The sequence below is a fragment of the Colias philodice genome, chromosome 30 (assembly GCF_061535455.1).
Source record: "Colias philodice isolate Cphi_HAF_F1 chromosome 30, ilColPhil1 Martin Lab GWU primary, whole genome shotgun sequence".
Classification (NCBI taxonomy): domain Eukaryota; kingdom Metazoa; phylum Arthropoda; class Insecta; order Lepidoptera; family Pieridae; genus Colias; species Colias philodice.
Window position 1 is genome coordinate 822,297 of NC_143115.1, and position 15,074 is coordinate 837,370.

A 15,074-nucleotide genomic window follows, 5' to 3' on the forward strand; every position below is an offset into this window, starting at 1 on the left:
AAGGTTGAGTGTAAACATGCTTGCAGCCAAATTTTGACTGGCAACCTAGTTGATATATATTCTCCTAATTATAAATACATATAGTTACATAAAAATTCGGTTTTCAGCAAAAAACCGATGAACACACTAATCTTATATTTATAATTTTTATAAGCCAGCAACCCTTATTTGCGGCCGGATTTAATTAGGCAACCATATATGATAATAAATAGAAAAAAATTAGCTTTAATTTGATATATGATTCATAAATGTGCGTTATGAACGTAAAAATAAATCGAAATCATACCTGTTTGCACCAGGCTGCCAAGATGTTGCGGCCAGGTGAAAAGCGGCAACCGTGATTTTTTAGAATTTTTATATCATTTGACGTGATGTAGACTACATTTTATTCAAAAAACAAGTGAACGAATTTTTTTCCCAAAAATCGATTAGAAAAATTTTAATTAAACATGCTTGCGGCCAAATTTTGACTGGCAACCTAGTCGATATATATTCTCCTAATTATAAATATACATAAAAATTCGGTTTTCAGCAAAAAACAGATGAACGCACTGATCCTGCAGCCGGATCTCGTACTATTTATATCGCATTTTTTTGTGTCGACTGACAACTTTCGAGGGAGAAGTTTTTAACGGAAATTAAGTTTTGTAGTCAGTACCTAGATTAAGTTTTTTAGAATTGGTTAGGTACCTTCCAGGTCAGAGCCAGGGTGGGGCAAGCGCCCCACCCTGCCCCACCGTGGCTACGCCCATGGTCCGATTAGAAAATTCTTTCGGTGTTAGATAGCCCATTTATCGAGGAAAGCTAGGTATATATGCCATTACACTATGACCAGCAGGAGCGGAGCCACGCGGGTGAAACCGCGAAGCGCAGCTAGTTTATTATAAACCCATGAAACATAAAAATAGATCGCGATATAATCATTCCAATACTATAGCAAATATGTAACTGTGCCAAGGCCAAATAAATTTTAATGTTTTAGATGTTTTATCAATGTGTACGACCACGAAACTTTTCATTATTCGTATACATTGTTCTGAAAATGGGCCAATACGCTTCATCCGCACTGAAATGTGGATAACTTGTTGAATGCTATTCATGCTATTGTGGCTAACAATGGCAATTTATTGTGTAAAATACATTTATTTATATTAGCTGTCCACTAGGATGGGACTTTAACATTAAATATTGATATTACGATTACCTAAGAGAAGATAGAGTTCATAAACAAAGGATATAGGCTTGTTTACCCAACTATAATGAAATGAAGTAGGTATCGATCGGCATACATTGCGTAAATATAAAGATATGTTCCTACTAATGAATATTTATTAACATCATGCTTACTAAATGTTATGAAAACACTGTTTGGACATTAAAGATAACATAAAGAAATAGTCCTGGATGACACATACTAATTATTATTGATTGATATTTACTTCATTGGTCAAACAAAAACGACTGGTCAAATTTTGATGTGGTTTTCTTTCACATTAATATATTAGTTTTATTCCCTTGATAATTCTCATAGCTGCAAATAGGTATGTATCTATTGGGTCTTTCTAATTGGGTCATTGATAAATTCGTACTAAGAAATAAGCTTAAATGTATGAAAATATCGATCCACCGAACAAAGAGTCGGTTATAACCAAGAAAAGCAAAATAAATTTATATATTTTTAATTAAACTGTAATCTTAAAAAACAAAACATCTTTTATCTTTGTAACGATAAACAAAGGAATTGATTGAGTCAACAGCAAGAAAATAAAGTCTGAGCCAATAAAACCATATGATGCATATAATGACAAAAGACCTTCATAATGTCGTTTACAAAACATCTAGTACAGTTTGCGACCTACATAGTAAACGATAGGTAAGCGATGACCTGGTGCAGGGACAGTCGATGCCCTAGTGGCATACTTTACCAAAACCGCGCATGTGCATAAGACCTGAATGGAATGAGCCACGCCAAGCGCCGGGCTAGCCGGGTAACTTCCTGATTTTACAGGAATTGTAGTCTTTTCAACTTCCGCGATTCGTGTTTGGCTGTTTCGTGTCTTGTTGCTTTTATATCGTATTGCAACGTTTGGTGTGATAAGAAATAATATTGTTGGTATAATCTAAACGTTTTAAGAGTATTTCAATGTAAATAAAACGGAGAGTAAGCTAATTTTTTTTAAAATCAAGTCACCGAACTAAAAAAAAGTATTTCAAATTTCCCTGAATTTGGGCAAATTTATCCGCGAGTTACTGGCAACATCTGTCTGTTGTTTCATCCAGATTCCAGAGAAAAATGGCCGCAAGGAATGTCAAAACTCGGGCAAGTTCTCTTGAAAACGTGCGATATTTTCATTGAAAACGACCATTTATAGCGAAAATAAAACTAGTGACGTGATCTAGTGTTTGTGTCTGTTTTTTACGTGTACGCCGTAATAATTGTCACATGGTGGCATACGAGAAATTACAATTGCACATCCGAATTTGATGAACGGTACGTATTTGGCTGTCATATTTTATTTTAGGACTAGATTTGTGCATACACAGTTAAAGCCAGCGAAGATATTATATTGACATCATCAATGCGATAATTCTGCAACGTAGTAGTTCATCCTTGTTCCGAGGTCTCATCAAAGATTGGCCTTAGATAGTCATATTTACTACTCCATACGTTTATCATAACTACATAAGTTATGTGTCACAACCACAAATAGAACGAGTAAATTACAACTCACGATCTATATATCGAGATCGGGTCGTGCCGATTAAATTTTCCAATGATTACCGATAATTTTGACATGGGAATAAAGAATGTGATATATATACAAATACAGTAAATATGGCTGAATTAAATGTACCTTTTCGCAAATGGCGCTATTTTTTATATCTTATGTTATAATTTATTTTGTTTCACATATAGTCACCAACCTCTGCCAATAACACATTATAAAAATACTTGCTAAGGTATTAAAAAAAAAAGTAATCAAATCTCCAAGCAAAATATAAACATATATTATCATCTATACTTCCACAAAACAGGTTATATATTTATAAACTATGTTATAAACATTAGCAGAATTCACTACAGCTTTACTAAGAAACTATTAAAGTAAAAATCATGCACATGCTTTTAAATCTTATTATTATTATAAATCTGAGAGTTTGTTTGTTTGAACGCGCTAATCTCAGGAACTTTTGTCCAATTTGAAATACTATTTTGGTGTTAGATAGCCCATCTATCGAAGAAGGCTATAGGCTATATGGGTAATTCTATGATAAGAGGTGACTACTACGGAAATCTATGTAAAAGTGTTTTTTTGATCTATGCATTGCTTTTTTGTGCAATGAATCACACCACTTCAATGCCCTTTATTAAATAACATTACAATTAAATATCCAATTAAAGCATATTTTTGTAAAATTCGTTATAAAATGTAAAAAAGTCCCTACCCTGGCCTGTCCCCTTATCGGTTTCAGCTTAACTAACATACAATACATTCACTCTTTATATTATTTGATAAAGCAAACTATGTTTACCTCAAATTTAAGTAAATACACTTAAATGTTATTAAAGAAAAATTGAACAATATTTGTTTATTTTCAATAATTTTTAAACTTTATTTTTGTCCCGCTCTTTTTGTGTATCTACCCTGGCAATATTCGCACCGCCGCTGTAATATAAAATATCAGACGGCCATATTCCCTAACGCGCTGAGCGACATGTAACGACGTGAAGTTAGCAATACTCAGCACAGAAACGGTTAGATCGACGCCATTTGACAGTTGTTCCGACGCGTTCGTGCGATGTAACGGTTTCGCAAGGACATTGTGTCTCTCCACTGGTAAGTAATAAAAGTTATAATAATCACTTAATTTATTTGCATTTCCTGTCCGAACTTAGTAATACTGTAATAGTCAAAGCTTGCTTTATTATCAACTAAAACATTTGTTGTGTGAATCAAAATAATTCATTATGTCATGAAAACGTCTTTCCCCTGGCGTATTTCCCCTGGTGAGATTATTGCCAGGGAAGAGACTTACTGACCAGGGGAGATAATATGCATCGTATTTATACTGTTATCATTATTTGGGAATCTTCGTTTATTCTCGGTTTAAAACCGTTAGAGTGAAATGACAGATACGGGCTTTTTAGCCAAGTAACTGCCATTTGAGACTTATTTAAGTAGGTGTGTTGTGAGGTGTTTCGTCACTCTGCATAAACTTTCGCACAATCCTGCAAGTGTTAAAAATGGCTGCTTTTTGTAGATTAATATATGTGTTATGTGGTAATTCTATTAACTTCAAACTGTGGTGTTAGTATTTAGGGACTATTCCTGTAGTGGAAATAACTATCGGTACTATGTATACTTTACTAACATTCCATATTCTGTTTATTTCTTCCTGTAACTCTGTGTATTTATTTATTTTTTCAGTGATGGTTTTAAGTAGGTAATGTGAATTAGGGACTGCAATATCAATAATGTATGCTGGTTTTTTGTTTTTATCATGAATTTTAATATTGGGTCTGTTGTAGTGTATCGTTTTATCTGTTAAAATTGCTCGATCGTAGTACATTTTGTGTGTGTTATTTTCTAATACTTGTAGTGTCTGTGTTTTGAATGAGTTTATATTTGAGTGCTAGCTTTTCATTATTATTAATATTGTTTTCGATTATGGCACCACCGAAAAAGTTAATACGTGAAGAAAAATTACAGAAGAAACGTGAAGCAGAGAAAATACGATATCAAAAGATTAAAAATGATCCAGAAATCAGTCAAAAAAGTCGAGGATATTTACGGACCGGATACAGAGTCCGAAAATGAGACTCCATTTGACATTCAAAAAACAATAACTCCAAAAAATGGCAAACACCAAATAATAGATACTCAACAACCGTCGACATCCAAAAAAATACTAAAGAACGGTGACTTTATTCTAGTCAAATTATTAACCAAAGAAACAGAGTACCGTTATGTGGCCATGTGTACGGGTTTGGAAGAAGATGACGAGATACAGGTAGTTTTTTGTAAAATTGCAGATAACACTGGAAAATTATTCAAAGTTGATGAAAAAGATGTATCATTCATCTCAGAAAGTCAGGTTGTTGAGACACTACCTACGCCAAATATTGTTTTGAAAGGGCAGAGGATGTTCTACTCCTTCAAAAAGTCTGTCAATGTGTTTGAGAAAGCTTAACAATTTTATTTTTTGTTCATATAGGCAAGAGGATGCCTTTAATTTGTTATATAATATTTGTATTTTATAATTAAAACATATTCATTTATTTTCGTTTTAGATTTGAAAAAAAGGCAAGGAAAGGATTTTTTGTTCATATAGGCAAGAGAATGCCTTCAATTTGCTATATTATAATTGTATTTTATAATTAAAACATGTTCATTTATTTTCGTTTTGGTTTGAAAAAAGGCTGTAATTAGATAGTATAAAATTAGTGATAAATAATTATTAAAAGTCTGATTTATGATTAATACGATACCTAGCCTGATTAATAAATAAATACATGTGATAAAAAATGTTGCCTGATTATAAGTTTCAAGTACAATCTTTAATAAAAGTCGATTATTTATATTGTATTCTTTGTTTTATTGCTTCTAATTCTCTCCCCTGGTCAAATACGTATCTACCCTGATCTTCATGTCTCTACCCTGCCTGATGTATTTACCCTGGCCATCAAAAAAGTGACAAAATATCTATAAAGTAACTTGCCCTTACGTGAATAGATACATAAACGGGCCAAAAGTCATGATATATATGTTTGATGGAAAAACTCCAACTTTTCTCCTTAGCCGTCTCCTCAATAGATGTAAAACCTCTTGTTATAGAACTACCCATATATCATCATGCTAAGACCAACAGGAGTGGAGCAATGTGGGTAAAATCGCAGGGCACAGATAGTGAATAATATAGTGACAGGGTATGCCCTAACCTGTCATTGGTGATTCACAGTTTCTTAGTAATCTCACCATATGATTATTTTATCTGTGAATCAACAATGTATCTTTTGTTGCTATAAAATATTAGTTTAACGTTGGATTTCATACAGCGCAGTGCAAAGTACTAAAATGTCTAAATATTATTGTTTATGAATGGTTTTTGTTTGTTTTTATAATTTAATTGTGATTTGTTTTTGGTTTTTGAAAGTATATAAGTTTGATAAGTGTTGATATTAAAGTGTGTGTGTTGAATGAATTTTAATGTTGTGATAGTAAAGTTTAAAATAATGAAAATGTATTTGGTAATAATACCTTATAATGGAATAAATATACTAAGGTGAGTTTAGACTTTATATTTATACTAGCCGCGCCCCGCGGTTCACCCGCGTGGCTTCGTTCCTGTTGGTGTTAGCGTGATGATATATAGCCTATAGCCTTCCTTTCCTCGGTAAATGACTTATCTAAGACCGAAAGAATTTTTCAAATCGGACCAGTAGTTCCTGAGATTAGCGCGTTAAAACAAACTCTTCAGCTTTATAATATTAGTATATATTAGACTAGCTTACCGCCCGCGGCTTCGCCCGCGTTGTCTAAAACATAATAAATTATATACTAAAACCTTCCTCTTGAATCACTCTATCTATTGGAAAAAAAGCATCAAAATCCGTTGCGTAGTTTTAAAGATTTAAGCATACAAAGGGACATAGGGACAGAAAGCGACTTTGTTTTATACTATGTAGTGTTTAATGCCACCACATGCTTCATCTCATTTGTTATAAAAAAATTATTCGTGTGTCTCATCGAAAAATTAATTTCGTTTGAATGTATTCTAGTATTTGTATGTCTCATACTCTCATCGATAATTTTATTGTATTCTATTTTGCGTGTCTTATTGAAAAGTTTATTTCGTTTGATTGTATTCTATTTGTTATCGCAAAGTTTATTTCGTTTGCGCAGATGTGAGGGCGGGGGCATGTGGGGCGCGCAGGCGGGCGTCTGGTGCGGCGCGCTGGCGGCCGCGCTGCTAGTGCTGCTCGCGCTCTGCCGGCGCGCTAGCGGCAAGCGGCAGCCGGCCGGCGCCGCGCCGCAGGTCACACAGGTGCGTGTGTGTTGTTATGGTAACGCCGTTCGCCGAGTGTGTTACCATGGCAACGCTGTGCGGCGAGTGTATCTGTGCTCTGTGCATACGTTACCATGGCAACGCAATTAATCGAGTGTATTTGCGCTCTGTGCATGCGTGACCATGGCAACGCCATAAAATAAGTGATAATATTGCGCAGATGCCCTCAGAAGTGCTTTATGAATGAAGAATTTATGAATTATGAATTTTGGCAAATAAATTAAATTTGCTAAAATTTGAATATAAGTTGACCGTAGATCTGCAACAAAATCAATGATTAACCCATTGAGCCCCGAACAGCCCGATCGGTCCACGACACAATAGATTTTCTATTGTGTCTGTGATTCCGGGGCCTGAGTTATTAATTGGCCTGAGTTATTAATTAGATTAAAGATAGATCAATAAATGAATAGGTATTTATGAGCATACCCACTGCTATTATTTACTAGAAAAATTTGTTATAACTTAAAATATTACATTAATTTTCTTGACATTTGAAAGAATTTGATGCAGCTACATCGTAACGTGTACTTACATTGAATTAATCAACTTATTAATGTATGTAGATGTAAGTTATATGTATAATAATTAAAAATTTACAGGTGCACATAGTGTGCGGCGGTGTGACGCGCGTGCCGCGCGCCCGCGCCGCGCCCCCCGCCCCGCCCCCCACACACACACACCCCGCACACACACACCCCGACACTGTCCAGTCGATACACCCGCGACCCCCGCAAATCGTCATCGTACAAAACTTTATCCAAAACACACACGTGCCTCAGCCGTCAGATCCACAACCCTCTAGCTCCAAAGCACCGCCGGTACCTAGGCATCCGGCGCCCGAGTTCCGAGGAATACCGAAACTACCTCTGCCCGAACAGTGGATACACAAGCGACCGTTTGATTATAAATACGCGGCGATTCCGCGGCCCCTAGCGCAGATTGTCAATACCGATCTAGGTGCTGATCTTTCACGTGAATCCCGAGCTAAAAAATACAGCGCTACCAGATCCCCGTCGCTTGAAAAAGACGAAAAATCACCCTTCATTACAAGCGCGAAGTCAGATAAGGTTGACGTTTTCGGTTTCGGTCCCGACGCACTTAAAAAGCTGTGTGAGAAAGGCGAAGATTTGAAGGAGATGGGGGAACGACCGCCGAGCTCCCCGCGTGATGTCGACAAGGATATTTCACCTGGAAACTTAAGAAGATTTAGATCTGTGAGCACTAGGCTTCATATGTGCAGTGTCACTGAAACACCAGCATTGGAAGGTCACCAAGAGAGGCTAGAGATGCAAAATTCGCCTCGCATAGTTGAATGCAGTTCGGCAAAAGAAAAGTCATCCGCAACTAAATTCGATTTTTCACCCAAACTTTTAGCTGAGAATATAAGTTCCCCTCGATTTTATACACCCCCCGAAATGGTGTCCCCGATGTTCTTTGCGGAGCCATCACCTAAATCTGTGTACTATGACACCGTTAGGTCACCTAAATTTTTCCCGGAAACTCCTAGAGAAACTGAAGTTCCTCAATCACCAAGGTTGTTAAATGATAATTTACATCGTGCAAATGGCTTACCCGAAAAACCTAATTCCCCAAAAATTCTTAGTGCTCGACCTAGCCCTAGAGTGCATAGTTATAATAAGGAAAATTATTTCACCTTTGAAAATGTGGCCGCCGTAGAAGAGAGCGCTCCTAGAATCTCGCCACGACCGAAGCGATATGGTGGAAGGAATTCGATTGAAAGAGAAAGGTTTACACCGCCAGCTGATAAAGAAATTAAAAAATACAGACGGCATAACAGTTGCGACACTAACTATAAAAACGTAGAAGTTAACATTCATAAATGTGATGATGTAACGAAGACTGAATCCGCCAATAAGGTTACGGTTATAGAGAAAGATGTGGTCGATTGCTGTGCCAAAATAGACTCTCTGGGTATCGAACCGAAGGGTGATTTTGAAAAACGCGAATTAACTCCGAACGCCAACACGGCGCATGCCAGACGACAAAGACTAAAATCGATCTCGTTAGATTCAGATAATGCGAAAATAATCGAACAAAACCTCGGTTTACCTATTGCTAAACAGATAAAGGATCAAATGAACGAAGCGTACAAGAATCAAGAAATAAGTACATCCTGTGAAGATGTGGAACGATTTCCTAAAACGCCAAGTGCTGAAAAACCAGCCTTTAAATTCGATGTGGATCAGAAAGTTGAATTAGAATCCGAAGAGCCAAAATCGCCTAATCTTGTACAAAAGAAATGTTTACGGCAAAGTTCCGACACTCAATCGTTTTTATATATGCCTAGATTTTCGCCAAAGGAATTTGAAATAACTGTTACATCTGATGATGGGGCTACGACGTCTGCTGAAGCAGATTTAAAACGAAAACGAAAGAACTTGAGAAATCTAACAATAGATTTAACCAAACGAGACAGTGATCTGGAGAAGGAACTGTTGGAATTCGAAAGGCTATATTCTCACGCAAATGAGAACAAAGTTAGAACGCCTACATTAAAAATAAAAGCGACATCATTAGATTCATCAGAAGCAGACGCGTGTTCTGTATTACCAAAGAAATCATTAGAAGTACCACAGAATTCGATTTCAGTTCCTAATACGCCGAAGCGACAGTTAAAACGAATATTAGCTCAGAAGAATATTAAACATGATACAACTGGTGGTAAATTCGGTTACAACTCGATACAAAGTAATGCAGAACAACGTCGCTTATTAATGAAAGGACAAGACAGTGGGATATTTTTACGCGAAAATCACGCTAGTTTAATGCTATATCAGCCAAGTACGTCACGCATGGGACGCACCATGGGTTCATTCGATGAGAACATGGTAGATGGTACACCAGAAATAAGCATAGCTGGCGCTGACAAACCTGGCTATCATTTAGACACTGGTCAAACTTTAGGTTCGAATTTATTAAACTATAAGCAAAATTTAAGCGTGTCCAGTACGAATTTGAAAACGCTTCCGGAGGGAGTGCCTAGTGATGATTTTGAGCCAAGTGCTGAAGACGAGAAATTAGCAAAGAAATTGCACAGAAGAAATTCGAATCAAAGTTTAATGCTTAGTACGCATAGCTTGCAAGGATCTAATTGTTCGCTAAGCAGTACAGGAACTTCGTGTCATAACTTAACAACCGTCAGGACGAGTATTTCAAATTTTAGCCTCAATTCTGATGGCAGACAAAAAAGGTTATCTTTAGAAAGACGTGACTCAAACGCGTCTATGGTTCCCATGGAGCATATAACACCTACAACACGCGTTATATGTTCATCAAACACCAATCTATCAGGAGAAGTATCAAAGAATTGTCTATTACAACGGCGTGGCTCGAACAATAGTCTAACATTGAACATACTATCAAACAATCTCAGTCGACATTCAAGCAACAGTTCATTGAATAAAGAAGCCAAAGTTGGTCAAAAGAAAGGTCTTTTGGAACGTAGAAGTTCGAATACTTCTCTAACTTTAAATATAAATACATCTAACCCCCAGTTATCGACCAATCGCGGTCTCAGTATATCCAATTATAATCTAAATGGCTCGTCGTGTAATTTAAGTAGATATAACAGCAATCATAGCATAGATAACCCGGAACCTCGCAAAGGTATACTAGAAAGACGCAGTTCAAATACCTCTCTAACGCTAAATATTCAACCGCAAGAGCCCAGAGATTTGGAAATCGACGAAACAATGATCGAAACCAATCTTAAAGACTTACCGCATAGAGATAAACACAGGAAGTCGTTAAGCACGGAGAATTTAATCCCGAAATCGTATAAAAACAGAAAGGGGTTGCGTACTTCAGAAAAATGTATGGGTTTTGGTTCGCACGACAATTTATGGTCAACGTCATATGATCCAGACTATCCGCAAAATTTAACCTATGTGTGCGGCGATCAGGAGAATGAAATAATATATGCCTTCGGACGGCAAGAAGATCCAAATTTCCAAGCTGGTTTTGTTAGAAATATAACGACGAAACCGCTAAGTCCGCAAAGCACATCAGAAGATTTCAGACTTTATTTAGCCAATATGCAGCATTTGCAAAATGCGTCAAGCGTGCTCAGTCGTCAGCAACTGAAGGATTTGAACGATGTTTTCCAGAACGGCTATTCAAAAGTGAAGTGTCTTAGTTCGAACGAAGGCCAACACTGTTGCAGTGGCCGTGTCGGCGAAGACATGTCCAAAGAAAACCCCCAAATGGTGATACCGGAGTTGTCTCAACCGTGCTCTGAGTACCAGAAAATGTTGTTGAGGAACTTGCACCAGGAATTTTGGGATATGCCCACGAATTTTCAGGAGAAACCAATAGTGTCTGGGTCGCATCCAAAGAATAGATATAAGACGATATTGCCGAACGAACACTCTAGGTTCATTTTGCGAGCGGAGACTGCGTGCAGTGAGGGATATATTAATGCCAATTTTATTAAGGTGAGCTTACGTTTAACTTAAATTAGTTTTATTTTCTGATCAAAGTAAAAAAGTGGGTCTTATGCATATTAATGAGGCTATGAAATTATTTTATTTAATTCATAAACATTAATTTGAATCTCGTAATACATGTCCATTGCATCATTATTTAAAAATTATAAATTAAAATATTTAATTATTTTACATTGAAAGGAAGTCCGGTTAATTACATGAATTATAATTAAGGAACGCATAATTTGAATGATTTTTTGTTAGCTTTAATTGCATTATTAAAATAACTATTAAATACCTTACCCAACACTTGGCCAGTACTGATAAAATCACATTATTATAATTCTTATCTCTTTTATATTAATTGTATTTATTTAATGTATATTTCAGGGGCACGAATACACAAAGAACAGTTACATCGCAACTCAAGGTCCATTACAGAACACAATGTACGACTTCTGGCTGATGGTTCGACAGAATAACACAGATTTCTTACATCAAAAACCACAAGGTTCCATACCTGTGATACAAAAAATAATCATGCTGACAAACTTCGTGGAAAACAACAGGCAGAAATGCGAAAAATACTTCCCTCTAGAAGTGAATGAGGAAATTGTCATTGAAAATTCAGAGATCCCAGATGTTGGAGATGAAAAATCAGCAAACAGTTTCAGAATAAAAAACATCGGTTTGATAAAAAAGTCGGGTTACACGATACGCAAGCTTGACGTACGATATGAGAAAGGAAAGACAAGTGAAAGTGCCGAAAGCAGTGAAACAAATGAACCAAGTGATATCGGTGAAAATAGTGATAGTGTAACAGTGTACCATTATTGGTTCCACAATTGGGCCGACCATAAGTGTCCCAAAGATGTCAACGCTCTATTAAATCTAAGTTTGGACGTTTTGACAGATGATTTCTACGATTTTGCCACCAGTTGCGATGAAAGTGATGATAATAAGTGCAAATGTGGGGAGAGCCCGAAACCCGACTCTAAATTCGTGTTCCCTCCTCTCCAATCTTTATCCCCATGTCCTATTAAAATAAATGTTTCCACTCCCTTGAACTTTTCTTCCGAAAACCTATCCCCTCCTACTATAGTACATTGCTCCGCTGGCATCGGCAGAACGGGGTGTCTTATAGCTATACTAAATGGCATTAAACAACTGACGAATGAACAAAAAGTTGATGTTTTAGGCATAGTTTGTAATATGAGGTTGAATAGAGGGGGCATGGTTCAAAATTCAGAACAGTATGAGCTTATTCACAAAGTTTTATGTTTGTTTGAGCAGGCCTGCTTGCCGGAATTATAGCTATAAGCGGGTTTTGCTGTTTGTAATAATATGATAAAGGAAATTTTCGATGTGCATACATTGATAGAACACATGACTAGTTACTATATTTAAACTTTAATAACTGGAATATTGTTTGCGTAGTTAATCTGTTACTTCTCGAAAATTGTGTAAACTCTTAGGGTGCATTTCCACCAGAGATGTGCGAGGTTGCGTTGCATGTGTTTGCAAACAACCAATCATATCGCTTCATTTAGTTTGAAGTTTGAAGCGATATGATTGGTTATTTACAAACAGATTCCTTGCTACACATCCTCGCACATTATTGGTGGAAAAGCAACATAACTGTAGATTTCTCTAGTAATTAATTATCCGATTTTATGTATGGTTTAAATGTTATAGGAACTAGTCAGAAATAAATCTGTCTTACCGAATTTTATCTTTTCGCATAAACGTATGTGATTTTAGTAATTTAATCTAGTTTTAAAATGAATTTGTATCAATGTATGTGCACAATTTTGTAGTGGGGGGTTTTATTTATTAAAAATGGCGGGAATTAAACGTCATTTCTTAAGAGCTTTGACATTGACACATCGGAGCCATTGTTTTTTTTTATTGGGCATTAGATTAGCCAATCCTAGTTTTAATATAGTTAATAGTATATTTAAATACGTTTTGCACAAATCCTACTTTATATAAAGCGACTTGTTGTATATTTTAGTTTAAACTGACATTACTACGATATTTATTGCGCTAGGTAGAAAATATATTGATGTTATTATTTATTTTGTATTTTTTGATATTTTAATATTTAGTAGGTAAATGTAAATATGTGTGTCTAATATATTGATGTATATAAAACCTATTTCAAGAAATCAAGTCTTTTTTTTGTGTTTATTTGAAAATATATAGTTCAATAAAATTACTGAATTTTACAACATTTTAGACCTGGTTTCTCGAGGTAGGTATAATGTTTTTTATTATAATTTTTAAATTTAACACGTAAATACACAGTATAGTACAAATATTTTTTTTTATATACTGAATAAAATTGAATACAATTTCCTTATTCCTTTATAAGCAGAGTAGTTTTATATATTTATCAGCTTTGTACAGATTAAAAATGAATTGAGTTCAAATCAGTATATTTTTGCAAGACTATTTTATGAACTATATTTATCTGAAGTATTTTTACGCTTTTATCATTGTAGCATCAAAACTAAATAAAAACCTTTTTATATTTTCTTGAACTACGTATAAACATAATTTTCTCTTTCTATTTTCGATTGAGTATTACGAAATAATATTTATAATCTGTCAAATTCTAATCTTTACCGAAAAAAATAGTTATTTTTTTTTTTAAGTTGGCGCTTAAAATTTATAAAAAGGGCATCTTTTTTTGTTGTACATAATTAAGAGAATGATAAAAGTGTATGTTGGAAAATTCTGTTTTGTGTTTTTATTTTATTTTTTTAAGTTTTCATTAGTCAAAATTCCGATTTTATTATATATATATATCTACATAGGTTGCAATGATTTTTTCGCTTCTAAAATACTAGGGCAAGATTTTATTTGTATTTCTTATAATAAATATTTTTTTCTTATTTTTATTTTTTTTATTTTCACCTTTTTTTTCAAACATTATTTTTTCAAGATTCCAAATAAGTAAGCAAATGGTTTTTACCTGCCTCTTATGATAGCTCTTTTGAGGAAACTTTCTTATATTGAAAAGCATAAAAAGCGCCAAAATATATAATACAGTTATGTATTTGGAATATCTAGCCTAAGAATCTTTAAAAGTGTATGTTGTTCTAAGTATACGTATGTGTACGTATTAACAAGAATACTACAAAATATATTAAAAATGTCTACTAAAATAATTCGTAATATGATAAAAATTTGCTGAATTGCTAATTTGAAACTGTACCTAGATACAAAACTTATAATTTACTACCGTAGTTATTTTTATAGTATGTATTTTTAATTTATTTTCCTATGGGATTGAGTAATCTGTTCACTAGACTAGCTTAGGACGGCTACCTTGACCGAAATTTCATCTATACAAATATTATAAAGAGGAAAGGTTTGATTTTTTGTTTGTTTGTTTGTTTGTATGAATTGAATAGGCTCCGAAACTACTTGGCAGATTTGAAAAATTCTTTCACTGTTGGAAAGCTACATCATTTCTGAGTGACATAGGCTAGGTTTTATCCCGGAAATCCCACGGGAACGGGAACTATGCGGGTTTTTTTTTGAAAACGCGGG

General features: G+C 35.1%; 1 protein-coding gene across 1 annotated transcript; it reads left to right on the forward strand.

Moving 5' to 3' along the window:
• The first annotated feature begins 2,294 nt into the window (after positions 1 to 2,294).
• Positions 2,295 to 14,413, forward strand: PTP-ER (Protein tyrosine phosphatase-ERK/Enhancer of Ras1). The gene is made up of 4 exons (XM_089713251.1): positions 2,295 to 2,491; positions 6,906 to 7,047; positions 7,671 to 11,525; positions 11,907 to 14,413. Exons 2-4 carry the CDS (start codon positions 6,922 to 6,924, stop codon positions 12,828 to 12,830), a joined length of 4,905 nt encoding a protein of 1,634 aa, XP_089569377.1. The 5' UTR covers positions 2,295 to 2,491; positions 6,906 to 6,921; the 3' UTR covers positions 12,831 to 14,413.
• The last annotated feature ends 661 nt before the right edge of the window (positions 14,414 to 15,074 follow it).